The sequence below is a fragment of the Mus musculus genome, chromosome 5 (assembly GCF_000001635.26).
Source record: "Mus musculus strain C57BL/6J chromosome 5, GRCm38.p6 C57BL/6J".
NCBI lineage: Eukaryota > Metazoa > Chordata > Mammalia > Rodentia > Muridae > Mus > Mus musculus.
In genome coordinates, this window is record NC_000071.6 from 44786488 (window position 1) to 44801630 (window position 15143).

Consider the following 15143-nt stretch of genomic DNA (forward strand, 5'->3'; position numbering starts at 1 on the left):
TGCATTGACTCACCTAAGGCTGCTTAACCACTAAGCAAAGAAATAAATTTGCATGGCTTCAACAAGTTAAGTACTTAATGCAAATGTCAGGGTGGGTTTGATACAACTGGTCATTTCCTTGTCATAGACATACAGAGCATGAGCTAGCTTTATAGCATGTATATTGCCCACATAAAGACAGTGATAACTCAGAAACTAATTACAAAGTGGTAGGCTCTGGGAAATGTGCCTTTTTAAAAAGGTTGGCATTGGACACAGCCAATATCAATTGCTGTGGGGACAAATAAGGGCGTGAATAAGCTAGTATCTGACCCCAAGGGTCCTTTCGATGCTGGGAGAACAAGAAAATAGCACCCCATACACCTCATGACATAGCCCAATTTGGAGGCAACTCTTTCTCCTTGAATGAAAAAGATGTCCTTCAAACAGAAACATAAATTAACCCACTAGACCCAGACTAACCAGTTCTAGAGCAACACTGATTCTTAACATTAATTTCAGCTCCCTTTTTCCCAATGAATCCTGCAAAAACCTTTTGATTTATGGACCTTTGTGTGAGGCTTTCTGCTTCTTCACTTAGGAATAATACAAAAGAAAGAAATGCAGGGGGAACACAGCATCTCTCCTCAAATGTGGAGGGGAAGTGAGTGTCTCAAAAAAAAACCAAACCCCTGGGTTCAGGGTTTCTGACTAGCATTAAATGGTACAGGAAATCACACATTTAACTAATTCCTTTACACTTGCATTCCTCCATGTTGCTGGGGGAGAAGGCTGATTGCTATGAATATTGAAATGAATACAAATGACAGTAAAGGGAACCAAATAATGTGTGTGTGTGTGTGTGTGTATGTGTGTGTGTGTGTGTGTGTGTGTACCTCTGTTTTCAAAAACAGAAAAACAACAAAATAAACAAACAAACAAACAAACAAAAAACCAGAAGCCTGAATAATTCAGACAACCAGAATTACATCTTAAGAAGTTTTAAGGACATGGTAAAGTGTTTATTATTTTAGTTAAAAGTGCTGATTTTTAGAAGATGCTCATGGCCTGTGAGATGGCTTAGTGGGTAAAGATGCTTGATAGCAAGCTTAACCACCTGATTCAATCCCCAGGGCCCACGCCCAAGTGCTGAAAGCCAGCTGCTTCCAGTTGTCCTCTTGTCTTTGGGGGGCATGTGGTACAAGTACATCTGTATATATACATAAACCAATAAAAATATATAATACAAAAGTTAAATAGAAAAGAATATTAAAATGCGTTCCCAAGAAAGGAAAATTTTCAGTGTATCTACATATATGAATAGATGCTTTAAATCCGAAACCAAACCATTAACAGCAATATTTGCATGGGAAAATTAAAGAAGATATTTATTTGCCATCTTATCATATTCACATTCTACAAATTAAAGAATTTGTACATTGACAAATGTATGAGTGCTTTTAAAATTTAAAAGTACATATTTTAAAGCACAAGCAATGATTTTTAAAATAAACTGGCAAAAAAAATGATCTTAGATTAAAACATAATGACTTATTTCTACATTTCTTAGCATTAATAGCTTTATATTCCAGAGCAAAACTGCATTTCAGGTGTTAGAAAAACAAAAGGAGAGAAAAGAAGCTTGGTTCAGACAGGCTTTTTTGAGACCCCAGGAAACACTGGGAGTTGGCAAGAGGCTCGGTGCAGGTCAGTTTCTAAGAGTAAGTCTTGCAAAACCAGGTATGATTTCTGAGTTGACCTCGCTATAGTCAGAAGAAATCATACCTAGGTCTAGACTGCTGCAGAATCATGACTTGGGTTCCAGACAGGAAAGCTGAGAATTCACTACCTTGAAAGTAATAGACATTGCCGAATCAGAGCCTTTAACAGTGGGTAATATGCACAATTACCTCATTCCAGTTCTAAGTTAGAAATTCCAGCCAATTGCAGATTAATCACAGATAAAGCAATAAGGCATAGGAATGGATGTTACTGTCTGTATGTGTGCTGCCAAATGGTCTGCTTGGTTTATTGGCTTAGCTTTTGCTTGTCTATACAACTTTTTAGTATCATGATACAATCCCCATGAGTCCTAAGAAGTGACCTACATTGGGAAGCAAAATTTAACAAGCTCTATAGGAAAGGAGAGAGAGAGAGAGAGAGAGAGAGAGAGAGAGAGAGAGAGAGAGAGAGAGAGAGAGAGATCTACAAATAATTTGTTATAGTCTAACTATGCAATGTATATCTCTAAAGAGGTTGATAATCATTGTTTATTGACACAGAACTCTTAATAAAAATCACAGGTGTGGAGGCTGGAAAGATGGCTCAGTGGTTAAGAACACTGGCTGTTCTTCCAAAAGACCCAGGTTCAATTTCCAGCCGCCACATGGCAGCTCACAACTGTGTGAGAGTCCAGTTGCAGCTGGTGGGACACTCTCACACACACATACAAACAGACAGAACAACAATGTACATAAAATAAAAATAAGTAATTTTAAAAAAAAAATTACAAGTGCCTGGTGGAGAAAGTATTGAAAAACATATGTCATGTAGCATCAATAGATATATGTATGCAGAATTCACTATAAACAATTGAGGGGTATCCACTGTGAAATTTGGGGGAAGGTCAACACAATGTGGCAATGTTGTCATGAGTACAATGGACCTAATCCCTCTGTCCAGTGAGACTGCGTAGAACAGCTTGTGGCATCCCTGATCACGGTGTGAGTCTTTACTGTGTGAAGAACTAAACCATAAAGTACCCTAATGTTTTGGTGAAAAGGCTATTTTTAGTCTAGCCACATAGAGTGTACTATTGGCCTCCTGGTGCTGACCCAGCTCCTTTGGAGTAATCCTCAGAGGTTGCATGTTAAGAGATATTCCTTCTCAGAATAAATGGTCAGTCAAGGCCAGCAGAGCAGTGCTCTCCAGCCCTCTTTGGGATCACTGCTTAGACAGTCCCACATAGGCAGTGATGAAGAGGATCATTTCAATGTCAGTTGTCTCCACTGAGTTCTTAGATGGAGAAAACAATAACCAGGGCATTTTCCCAAGAAGATGGAGTGCACCTGACCTCATATATTGGTCCTGCAAGTTCTGCTCATAAAGTTGGGTGAGGATACCGAGCTGGAGTTTTGTACTGCTTAGAGCACTTAATTTACTGAAAGATCAGAGTATATCACTGCAACCACCATAGTTCCACGTGGCACCTATTCCATGCCCAGCATAGTACACATATCTGCCATTCACAGCATTAAAGTTGGTCTAAGAAACAAAGATTCAGAAAAGTCATGGAACTTCCCCACAATTTCACAGCAAGTGTAGGAGATAGTTATGTGATCTAAGTCTCTCTTATTGTTAGCAACATTGATGTTGAGTTCTCTCTTTTCCAAGAAATGGGAAAGGGACTGGTGATTACTATTTATTATTATTATTATTATTGCCATTATATTCATGCTTTCCTTACTAGAAGTTGCCCCCATACACAAATGTTAAGCATCAATCTGACTGGAATAAACAGCCTTCCTAAACACACGCCATATAGTTAGCAAATGCAGTGTTACTATAGTTAACACCACAAACTGACGCAACTATCCATATTTTCTGTTGTTTAAGTCACTTCAGATAAGTTCCTCGGTGGCCCTGGGAGAAAGTTTTGCAAATGCAAAAATTATCTAGGAAATGCAATCTCTACGCACCTTGGGTAGATCTAGAGAGAGGAAAAGGGACAGAAGGGAAGAACGGGAGAAGGAGAGGGGAAGGGGGAAGAAACAAGAGGAAAGAGGCTAAAAAGAGAGAAGGGTAGACTGGGAGAAAGCTCTGGATGTACCAAACAAGACCTCGAGAATCCCTAACAAGAGCTTTAATCAGGACTCAGAAGATTCACACAGAGTCCCATCACCCAGGCTCTCAGAGGCGGATCTCTTTTCACAGAGTGCCATGTTCTACAGGTGGCAATGTCTTCCTGGCTCACCAGTTCCAATCAGAACTGCAGGCAACTATACTGTATGATGGATGGCAAATACCTCGTCACCCTAAACCGGAGCAAAATCATTTAATTTTCTTGCCCAACATGTCATCTACCTGCTATGGGATGGATACCATGACTAAACAGGACAACTGTGTCCCTGGTCTCTTAGAGCTTCTTATTCTCTGCAGGACAAGCAAAAACTAAAGGACAAAAAGAAAAGCCAGCCTCGCAGTAAGTAGACCAATACACTGGATGGCCTCATATCCAGGAATATAAAGTCAGCACAGACTTGATGTTTTGGGTTTTGTTGTTTTGTTTTGTTTTTAAATGTGGGAGTAGAAGTCTGGATGGGATGAGAAGGGGGATGTGACACTTGACTGTAATCAAAATACACTGTATTAAATTCCCAAAGAATTAGTAAAACTTGAATATGATGATGAAGATGAAGAGGAGCAGAAGGAGCCAGAAGCAGCAGCAGCAGCAGCAGCAGCAGCAGCAGCAGCAGCAGCACATATCAGTTTACAAAGATTCCTATGAAGCTAATGAAGAGGGCATGTGAGAAAAAGGTGACCAGAACGACCCATCATGAGGGACATTAAGGAACACTTCCCTTAGAAGGGGACATTTAACTTGATCATCAGAAAAGATCCTATTTGCTGAGACTGAGGACCACCCTTCCCGTAGTGTGTGTGTGCCTGTTTGTGTGTGTGTGTGTGTGTGTTATGAGTTATGAAATTGACCACCTGTGAAGAATGCCAGTGCACAGTCAAATTCTAATCCAAATTATGTGTTTTATTAATGATATGAGTTATTCTATAGGAGGCTGTTGGCCTAGTCATCAAAAGAGACACTGAGCAACCAGGCAAATTAACAGATCCCTCCGAGCAAGGAAGGGCATGGGTAGATTGGCCTTAAAGCCAGAGTAGGCTCATAGAAGGCTTTCCTAGGGAAGGGGAGAGCACCAAAAATACCACCTGGGCTTTCTATGGAGAAGCAATTGGAAAGTGGACTGGGAGCAGGGAACACAGACCACCGTGACTCCAGAAAAGAAGATGGGGACCGTAACATCACCAGGACAAGGAAGGACCCTCTTCAGAAGGCTCTGACCACTCTAATCCTATGCTTTCTCTTTCTAATTGGAAGGCTGAAATTGCAAAGGAGACTGATGGAGTGTGGTCCAGCTGAGATTAGCACAGACTGTAGCTGCAGATCCCCTAACAGGGTGTGGGCAGCCCGAATCCGCACAGTCTGAACCATGCTTTACCTGTGGTTATGCGCGTGAGAAGGCATAAAGTCCAACCCCCTCTGATTCCTGTATGTTCCTGTGGGGACTTAAGCAGTTTTGTCCCCTCTTCCTTATCTCTTAAGGGGAAAGCAGGATACATGCATACCATGCAGAGCAGAGCATCAACGGAGGAGATTCGTCTTATCCCTACTCAGAGGCAAGCATCTACTCTAAAGACACTGGCCTCAAAGAGAGCCAGAGTGAGCTGCAAACTTGGGAAAGAAACTGCTTCTCCCACAAAGAACTACAGAGATTAGCTGTAAACACACTGGCTGCATTTTGGGAATGGATTGAATGGGGCAAGGAGAAACTCATACATGGGAGTCCTGTCCCCTCCTACTCCTCTCTTGTTCCCAATTGATTATCTGCGAAGGAAGCCCATGCTATCTAAATTTAAATTCCAATTTAATCTCCTAATACTTATATTGACTCCTCCTGCCAACTGAGAACCTGTCAGAGCTGCAATCCTGTCTTTAGTCATTCTGCTACTGTTTAAATTAACCCAGAGTCAGGCCTGGTGGTCATGCCTATAATCCCAGCACCAAGGAAGCTGAAACAGGAAAACTGATCCAAGTTCAATGTCAGACCAGGCTGGGCTGCATAATGAGTATCAGGCTACCCAGAGCTATACATTAAGACACACTGTGTTCCTAAAACACAATGAACAAACACGAAAAGACAATCCAAACATCAGCATTAACAGTTAACCACTGGGAAAAAAGTAAATATATGTTAAGTAAACTACGAATATGTACTTAAATGAAACTATCAGGTGGCCATGCACATGAGTCTACAGTTTCAGAGACCTTTCTGGTAAAATGAATTCATCAAGTATTTTTCTATAGGACACATGATTCAGGGTCTTTCCCAATAACCCAGATGTATTAGTCTCCATCCTGGTCTTTCAGATGGTTTCTTAGAATCCTGTTCTGCCTGTCCATGGTGAGTATCATCTTTAATTGCAGCACTCGGAAGGAGAGGAAGAGGCAGGAGGACTTCTACAAGTTCAAGGTCAACCTGGTCTACAAAGCAAGTTCCAGGACAGCCAAGGCTGCACAGAGAAAAATCTGTCTCAACAAAACAAAACAAAACAAAACAAAACAAAACAAAACAAAACAAAACAAAATAAAACAAAACAAAACCCAGAAGAGTCCTGCTCTATACCAATTTAGATCAGTCATGTATATCATATCCAGGAGCTACTCTTTGAGCTCCCTTGGGATGTCTATGTGCCCTGGGATAAAACAATAACAATAAAAATGTTTGTAGAGATAAAACAAGACTCCCGCTGGTAGACTCTGTTTCTAGAGGTGCTACATCAGAGAGGAAAGGTCTCTGAAGCTGAGTGACAGCAACATGGGTCACCTAAGACAGATGATCTAAATATCTCTATCCCAGTTTACCTCTCAGCATAAATACAGCAGGTAGCACGTGCCTGCCCCACCAAGGACTATCCTGAACATTGTAAACACACCACAAATGATAGTAATGATCATTCCAGCTGCCTTTCAGGATGGCCTTCCCTAGTAGAAGACACCCACAATACACTGCCACAAATCCATCACGGCGCCCCACCATGATGGTAAGTCTCTAAGTCTCCTTCCATCACCCAATCACAAACTTCTACAGGACAGAAAAGGCCTCAATCATCTCTGTTGGCCAAGCCTGATATCATCACTTCCTGAAGGATGGGAACTCTTTTTTTTTTTTTTTTTCCGAGATAGGATTTCTCTGTGTAGCCCTGGCTGTCCTGGAACTCACTCTGTAGACCAGGCTGGCCTCGAACTCAGAAATGCACCTGCCTCTGCCTCCCAAGTGCTGGGATTAAAGGCATGCGCCACCACACCCAGCTAGGATGGGAACTCTTGAAGGAATAACTGAATTTTAAGTCTTGAGACTTGCTTGTGTTTTGATGGATGCTGGCAGAATCTACATCAAAAAAATAATAACTGTAGACTCAAATAAATGAAACAATACAAAACAAAACAAACAAGTAAAAAACCTGTGTCATAGCCACAATATAGTAGGGAGACATAGCTTGGAGAGCAGTTAAACATTTCCTAAACACTGTGCATTTTGATATTTTGAAAAGATGGTACTTTGATCACTTAGTATTTTGAAGCCTACCAGCTCAATTTACATTTAAAAGTTTGTGAGTGCAGCCCCTTCACCACTTACAAAGGGGATGTTTACAGCTGTTTGTTTTATATTTTGTTTGCTTACTCCCCTAAAGAGGTGCTCGGCTCTCCTTGTGAAAAAAAAAAAAATAAGTTAATGGTTGCAATGAGAGGAGACTCAGGGCAGCACTCTCCACACAATTTAAATCGATTTCTTTCGGAAACACAAACAAAACATTAAATGCTCAAAAATCTGCATCATACTTAAATCCTACTTCGTCACGTGTGTTGATTTCACCTGATAAGAATCTGTGATGCTTGGGAGTTGAAAGATATTTTTCTTCTTCTTTTTCTTTTTCTTCTTCTTCTTGGCTTCCTACGAGTAGTTAGTTTGCAGCAATTTTTAATTAAAAACAGTTCCCATAGTAAGAAAATGGGGTGGGGTGGGGGAACCTCAGGAGAAGAGAACTGTGTTCCCAAGCCCTGTACTTTGTTTTCTGAAGCCATGAAGGCAGCTTGAAAAACAAGGAGTTTGGAAGTTCCCATTTTAAAAGCTTCACTGTTGGTTTTATTTAACATTTTCAAAATAGCTGCTCTTGCTAATACCTGCCCCTTCCTCACTCTTCCCCAACCCCCTTCAGAAAGCCATAGAGAGTCCACTTTTTAACTGAACATTGAAAACTCTTTCATATAATGTAGCTCAGGGTACTGGCAAGTTTTCCTTCTGAATTCCTAGGGGGAGAGAACACCTAAGTATTACAAAACGTTTCCTTCTTTTCTACATATCCAAAGTAGCTAACCGACTCGGGTCTGTGGTCCATGGGAACCATGAAGGGTTCCGAGCTTCTCCGTGAATAAACACTATGCTCCAAGCTGGAACCCGGGCAGACAGAGAAAAAGAGGGCAAGGCACACACACCCTCTCTCGCCCATCCCTAGGGCGGTTTAGAGTTAAGCTGAGGAAGGGGAAAAAAAGTCGATTTGAATTTTAAGGTCTTCAAACATTTTGAAACCTTCCTATTTTATGGTATAAAACTGAAGACTATAATTAGACTAAAACCCTCCTGTGAACTGCTTTCTATAGTAGTCACAGTTTTCTCATTCACATACTGTTGATAAAAGAAGAAAAATTCAAAACGTAAGGACACGGCAGGTTACTGCTGTTTTATGTAATTTTATTAAAATTAGTGCAGTAACAAAGGGGGGGTTAGTTCAAAACATCTTCTTTGAAATGGAAGCATTCTTGGTCATTGGCTTTAAAAAATATGACCCTGAGAACTTATCTACAGTTTATCTAACAAAGAATTGTGTAAGTCAGTTTGATGAACTGGCTTAAGTTCTACAATAATCCAACATTAGTCACTCTCAAATTCATATTCATCAGGACACTCAGACAGCACACATATTTTTCTTTCACAGTGCACACCTCAGGATTTTTAAAAACAAACAAACAAACAAACAAACAAAAATCGGCTGGTTTTGTTTTGTTGTGGCTTTTTACAGACCAAATCCTGAAGTCTTTAGAAGATATTTTTATGTCCAATCTGATTGGAATCTTTGTGCCATGTTAAATTAAACTATATAACTGCAGAGTTGAAACTGTGTAGCCGTGTTCTCTCAAAAGAAATTTGCACAGTGTAACCATTCAAATAAATGGATTTTGGAAGACATGGGGGGGGGGTGTCAATTTATGGTAGCATGCTAAATGGAAAATGTAACATTTTTCTCTACTGCCCAACTGTGACACATCTCAAAGTTTCTCTTAGTTTTATTTTAAAGTGAGAGCTGGTGGGTGTAGGGTGGGGGTGGGGTGGGGGTGGGGTGGGGGTGGGGATTTCACACATTTACCGAAATCTACTAAGGTGTTAATGTTGTGAAGAGATTTTACTTCCTAGAACGGTCATCCACGTTTAAAATAGATTTGAATATTAGTTTTTTACTTTTAAGTGGGCTCATATTCCTTTCCAACGAGGTTAGGTCACTAGCTCTTAAACTCTTGTTTTCCCACAAAGATCAGAGAGCTGATAGGCCTCATGATAATAAAATAAATGTGGGCGCAGTGAGGTGAGAGTTTTCAGAGGCAGAAGCCCCATAGCAACTTTAGCTCCATGGGGGGTACCAGGCCCCCTCACAGATGCAGAGCTGCTATTGGGATTTCAATAGCAAGGGGTTCTGGAGTCCTCTCTACCTCTGCCACCCCCTTTCCACTCCAGGAAACCTAGGTTTAAATGTTAATTGAAAATCTACTTAGTCCAGGAATGGTTTGCTATCCTGGCGCCAGCTGGGCCAAGCACGCCAGGACGCAGGTTTTCCAGTTTTCGACAGAAATGGCTGATTCTTTCACTACCATGTGTAAGTTTGAACTAAATACAACCCATGGAATACTTTCTCATATTAAGGCAAACCATGTTGAGTTTTCAAATTCAAGGGATATGGTGGGTGATTGGCAGGTGAGGAGATCCAGACTCCACACTCACTACTTAGTGACAGGACCCAGCTAGGAATAGCATTAACTCCCAACCCAGTGCTCCTTAAGCCGACACAACCCAGTATCTAAAGGACACTGATTTAACCGAAAGAAATGACCATGTGTGAATATCCTAGGGGTCAATCATACAAGGGCAGTGAGGGACGTCATAGCTCTGCACTAGTTTATTACCTTTTGTTTTTTAAAGAGAGAGGTCTTTAGAATTACTTCTAATTTCTTCTTAGCTGAGTAAGTGTTCCAAAGAGAATGCAAAGTTAAGACAGACAGACAGACAGACAGAGAGAGAGAGAGAGAGAGAGAGAGAGAGAGAGAATCAGGAGGTGATAAAATAATAGTATATGGTGCACAGAAGAGGGAGAAGAAAAAGACACTGTGAGAGAATGCTTATGATTGTAGGGATTGACTAAGTAGTAAAGGTGATGGCTCGACAATCTATTCAATGTTATATGTGAACAGATGTCAGTTTTGCAGTATATGGTGACTGTAACCAGCTTCTACTCAGGTTGCATTATTATTTTTTTAAAGGCACCACTTGTAAAGCTACCTGTAACTTTTTTGTGCAAAGTTATTGTTTCTCCTCTAAGTACACATTACTATCAAATTTAAATATTTAATGTGAATCTATACATACAGTAGGAGCAATTAATGATTACTGTCCTTTTTTCACATGTTATGAAAATATATTTCTTGTGTTGAGACAAAGGTGTCGATATAATTATGTATATAATTACTTTTGAAAGACTTAATAAGAGGGTACATGTGTGGAGGTTGTTCCAGAACACACTGAAAAATAGCTCACAGTACTTTGATGTCAGGACGAATTAAAAACTCAAAGATTTGTCAAAGCAAGCTTGCCTCTCCTGGTTCTTCAGCTATGGTCAGAGTGAAATCCTGCAGTCAGAGCTAGCCTGCAATCTTCTAAAAGTTAGAAGTTCTTGGGTTTAGCTCTCAAGAAAGATTAATGTGTCATTTTGGAAAAGCATACTCCTAATGGGTCACTTTCCAAACATCTCAAACACGAACCAGTGGGTAATCTATTCCATCTTAGGGATTTGTATGGAGACCAGGATGGATGGGAAGTCTCCCAGCTCAAAGCTAGCTGCCCAGGGTTGTGGAAGGGTTGAGAGGCACCCAGAACCCAAGAATAGCTACCCTGCTTCAACCAGCAGGAGGATGGGAAGACACCATCCACAAAACCTCAACAACTTTCTACCAAGCAAGCAGGATACAAGTTGTCTTTCAATCCTGTGTTCAAGAATTAATCTATTGCAGTCTATGGTCTCTATTATTATTATTATTATTATTATTATTATTATTATTATTATTATTGAGAAATAATTATACTTAGCAAAGAGATTTTTTAATTGTATAATTTTTAACATTTTATTGATTCCTTCTGACGGTTCCTTTTTCTGTTCAACATTTTATTACTATTACTGGGTGCCTCAACTCTAAAACCTTCCCAGTCTTCCCAGTTCTGAAAGCAGCCTCTGCCACTGATAGCTTAGACAGGGACTGAAGATTCATTCCAACACACTCTTACAAAGATTGTAATAGAAGATACAAGCTAGAACACACATATAAAGCAACACACACCACAGGCATATGCACACACACAAACACACACACACACACACACACAATCCTATTTACTGCCAAGAACTCAGCACTCTAAACACCAGAGTTTACACTCTACAGGAGCTTCTGGCTTCTAGAAAGAGGCGACGTGCCAGCAATTATATTTAACATCCATGGTGCATTAACATATAAAGAAAATAGCAGTGATAAAGAGAGCCAGGCTTTAAAACACACACACTAACACACAAAAACAAAAACAAAACCCCACAAGATCTTGTCCAGCAGTTAGCCAATCAGAAAACAGGTCACATCATCTTGTTAGCCCTATTCAATACATTAAACATCAGGAATTCTCTATGGCTCAGCAGACAATTCAAAGCAAGTGTGTTTTATTTTATCATGCAAACTTAATCAAATCCTTTCTCAGAGTTAAAAGCCAATCTTCAATCTAACTACCTACCAACGCTATTCCCCCAACACCCCTGTGGCATGACTCCTATGAGCATTTGTACTATGCAGCGAAAACTCAATTCCCAGAGACTTCTATTTCTTCAAGAGACTTAGACACACCTACAATAAACACTTCAACACCAAGTCCCACCTTACAGGCAGATGAGCACCCGGCAGCAGAGTGCTTTGCCACTCGGGCAGCCCAGAGAAAAATTAAATATTTAAATTGTGAAAGAGGAGTCTGGAGTTTTGCATTTAGAAAGTTCTGAAGAAGTCCCTGGACTGGCTCACTGCCTGAGAGGCTCAGCCTCCCTCTCTCTGGAGATCCCAAATGCACTCAACTGCTTCTGGCTTGAATGGGGAGCTAACTCCTGTCCCAAGGTAGAGCCTTGGGAGGCACAACCACCAGAGAGACAAGAGGACCCCACTTCCTCAGTCAACCTGTCTCTGAATTTAACACAGGCAAACGTGTGTGTCTTCCCTGAGCCCACCTCCAGGGAGTTCTGAAAAGTACACAAGGCTGCTCTCTTGTCCCTTTTACCTCAATTTTAGTCACTTTGAAAAAGTAAGTTCAGGTCAAACCAGACTTCCTCTGGAACTTGTAAATATATGAATATATGTATACATGATATTACACACACAACACAGACGCAAACATCCACAAAATCTCTTGCAGTCTATATCTCAACAAACACGACCATCTCTAAGCCTGTAAACATCAGAGTTCTGGGAAACCTGAATTTCTAGAGACTCGGCATGTGAACCAAGTGGCTTGTCTCTTTCCAGATACTAAGATTCCGGCAGAAACTGTCCCCAGCTCCAAGAGTTACTGTCGCTGGAAACCCAGCATTCAAACTCGAGGGTTCACCCAGCTGTGCTTATATCCACCTACGTGATAGTAGCTGGTGGGACACTTCCCACAGAATTCAGCTAAGAACCCCAGGAAAAGCCCATGCACAGTTTTTTTTTAAAAAATCCACAAACACACGCCAAGGTTGAAGAACTTACCTCTGTACGAGACTGCAGTCTCTTGTTCATCTCATAGATTCGGTACTCTGGCTGTACCATGTATGGTGTATGTCTCCTATAAAATGGGCCGAAAGGAGAAGAATAGAAGGGGTCATGTGGTGTGCTGGACATCTTGCCTGCTTGTCGAAAATCAAGCTTAATAGAGTATCAGGAACGTCCATGCAGAGCACATGGGCTGTGTTCTTCACAGTACAAAGTAGACGCACGCACACACGCTCACACACACACAGACACACACAGAGGCAGGCAGGCAGGCAGGCTGAGCACACTGGCTGGGAAGTGCTGTGGGAGCCCTCTATAGCGAGAGAGGAGAGGGAACGAGGAGGGAGAGGGAGGGAGGGAGCGCGGGAGGGGAGGGAGCACTGGAGCTCTGAGAGGGAGAGAGCGGAGGTTGGAGGTTGGGAGGGAGGAAGGGAGGGAAGAAGGAGGGAGGGAGAAGGGGGAGAGTGAGTTGAGAGAGAGAGAGAGAGAGAGAGAGAGAGAGAGAGAGAGAGAGAGAGAGAGAGAGAGAGAGCTGGATAGCTAGAGGCTCCAACTGCTTGTTTTTAAAGAAGCAGTTGGTGAAGGGGTCATTTCCTGTCCACACTGTAGACTAGTTCAAAAATATAATTCTCCTCCTAGTCTGACAAGAAGTCTAAGGCTGAGTTTTAGTCCCCCCCCCCCCCCCATTGCTAAGCTTGTTAGCAGAGAGGTGGGTTCACCCACTGCCTAAGCCTCTCGCCCCTGACAGCCACACTGTTGTAATGTATCAGAAATGGGATGACTCCCAAACACAACAACACTGGCACTCTGGTCCCTCTGATTTGGGGTTGGTGATTCACTCCCTCTGGAAGATTCCTCCGGGCTCTCATCTCCCAACAGAGTTTTGGCTGTACCTGCTGTACTTCGGATAGGAAGCTGAGCTGTATCTTAGCATTCCCCTCCCCCCTGACTTCCAAACTACTCCTATTCCCAGCCCCCTTCCTAACCTCCCAAAAGGGGGTTGTCCTGCTTTTGACGATGGTTTTAGGGGGCCTACATTTAGATTACCTGTACAGTCTCAGGTAAAAACAGTATCACCCAGACCTGAATGTGGAACCATCTAAAAATCCATCCAAGAGGCAATGGGCTTTTATTTCTAAGAGGTATTTCTAAGACAAGAAAAGGATCCAAAAAGCAGACTGCTCAGGAAGATATGAAACGCAAAGGAAAAAGCATCCCATAGAAATGTCCATGGAAAATTCAGTTGAGTAAGAAATTGCAGATAATTGAATTTATTGCCCCCCCAAGTAACAAGCCCAACTCTGATGGGGACAAGGTCTTTGCTTCCTTCCCAGAGTGGCCAAGTCTATAAATCTTAATTGTGGTGCATGACAACTAGAAGAAACCCCAAATAGCCCTGGGGAGGGGGGCAGAGTTGCCACAAAGAATTAGGGAATCTAGGAAAGATCCAATTGGCCCCACACTTACTCATATACAGGACACTTAAACAAAGCCAAGCCCCAGAAAATTCAGTGCAGGAGTTCACACCTAGCTAAGTCAGCGGCTTTAAGGGGGAAGGGGGAAGGGACCACAGAAAAACAAGATGGAATGTAAGACCTGGATGCAAATGCATGCAAATGAGACATTTCTTCTTTTTAATAAGCAGATTAATTAACTTTCTGCCCCAGTCATGGCTTGGGGTATTTTAGAGTCACTAGCCAACAGAGGAATAATAGGTGCTGTTAGATCTGTGGTTTACATTCAGGAGTAAAATTGTCCCCAAATTGCTGTCTTGATCACTCTTGTCTCCCACCTGCAAGAAACATCCACCCCAAACTTCCAGCGGTGCAGCCTAACACAGTCATGTCACTTGCCAGGATGGGATTAGAGGAGCTATTACTTCTAGGCTGCTGAGAACATGTGTCTGGGGACCCTAAGGCAGGCCAGCATGCTGGGTTTCAGGTTTCATTACAAATCTAAAAGCTGGGCCAAATTTGCTGCAAGGTTTGTCAAAACACACAACCTCCTAAAGACGAGATTTCAAACAAATTCCTTGTGATTTATGTTTCAGTATGGCGGCCATTGCAAAAGCCAACAATTCCTTGTGCACAAACTCCCCAAGTAAAGACATTTCTGAGCTCAATGCCTGCCTGAGTTTGTATTTACCTCTTCATGGCAGTGCTAGAGTCAAAGGAGTGCCCAGGCAGCTGTGTGCAGCCCAGGAATGGTCAAACCCCACAAAGGGAGAGCTGTGCTCCGATTTAGGCAAGCTTTACCCTGGGTTGTT

At 41.8% G+C, this 15143-nt stretch overlaps 1 protein-coding gene across 14 annotated transcripts in view; it reads right to left on the minus strand.

Annotated features, from left to right (window-relative positions):
• Positions 1-13272, minus strand: part of Ldb2 (LIM domain binding 2) — a 363805-nt gene extending 350533 nt beyond the window's left edge. For 6 of the 14 annotated variants that reach the window (XM_006503755.4, XM_006503756.4, XM_006503754.4 and 3 more), the window contains exon 1: positions 12875-13272. In XM_006503755.4, coding sequence (XP_006503818.1) covers positions 12875-13006 — 132 coding nt within the window. In that variant the 5' untranslated portion in view covers positions 13007-13272. The remainder of the gene's footprint in view (positions 1-12874) is intronic. The other 8 variants (NM_001359070.1, NM_001347349.1, NM_001077398.2 and 5 more) reach the window with 2 other exon arrangements.
• Positions 13273-15143: the final 1871 nt, after the last annotated feature.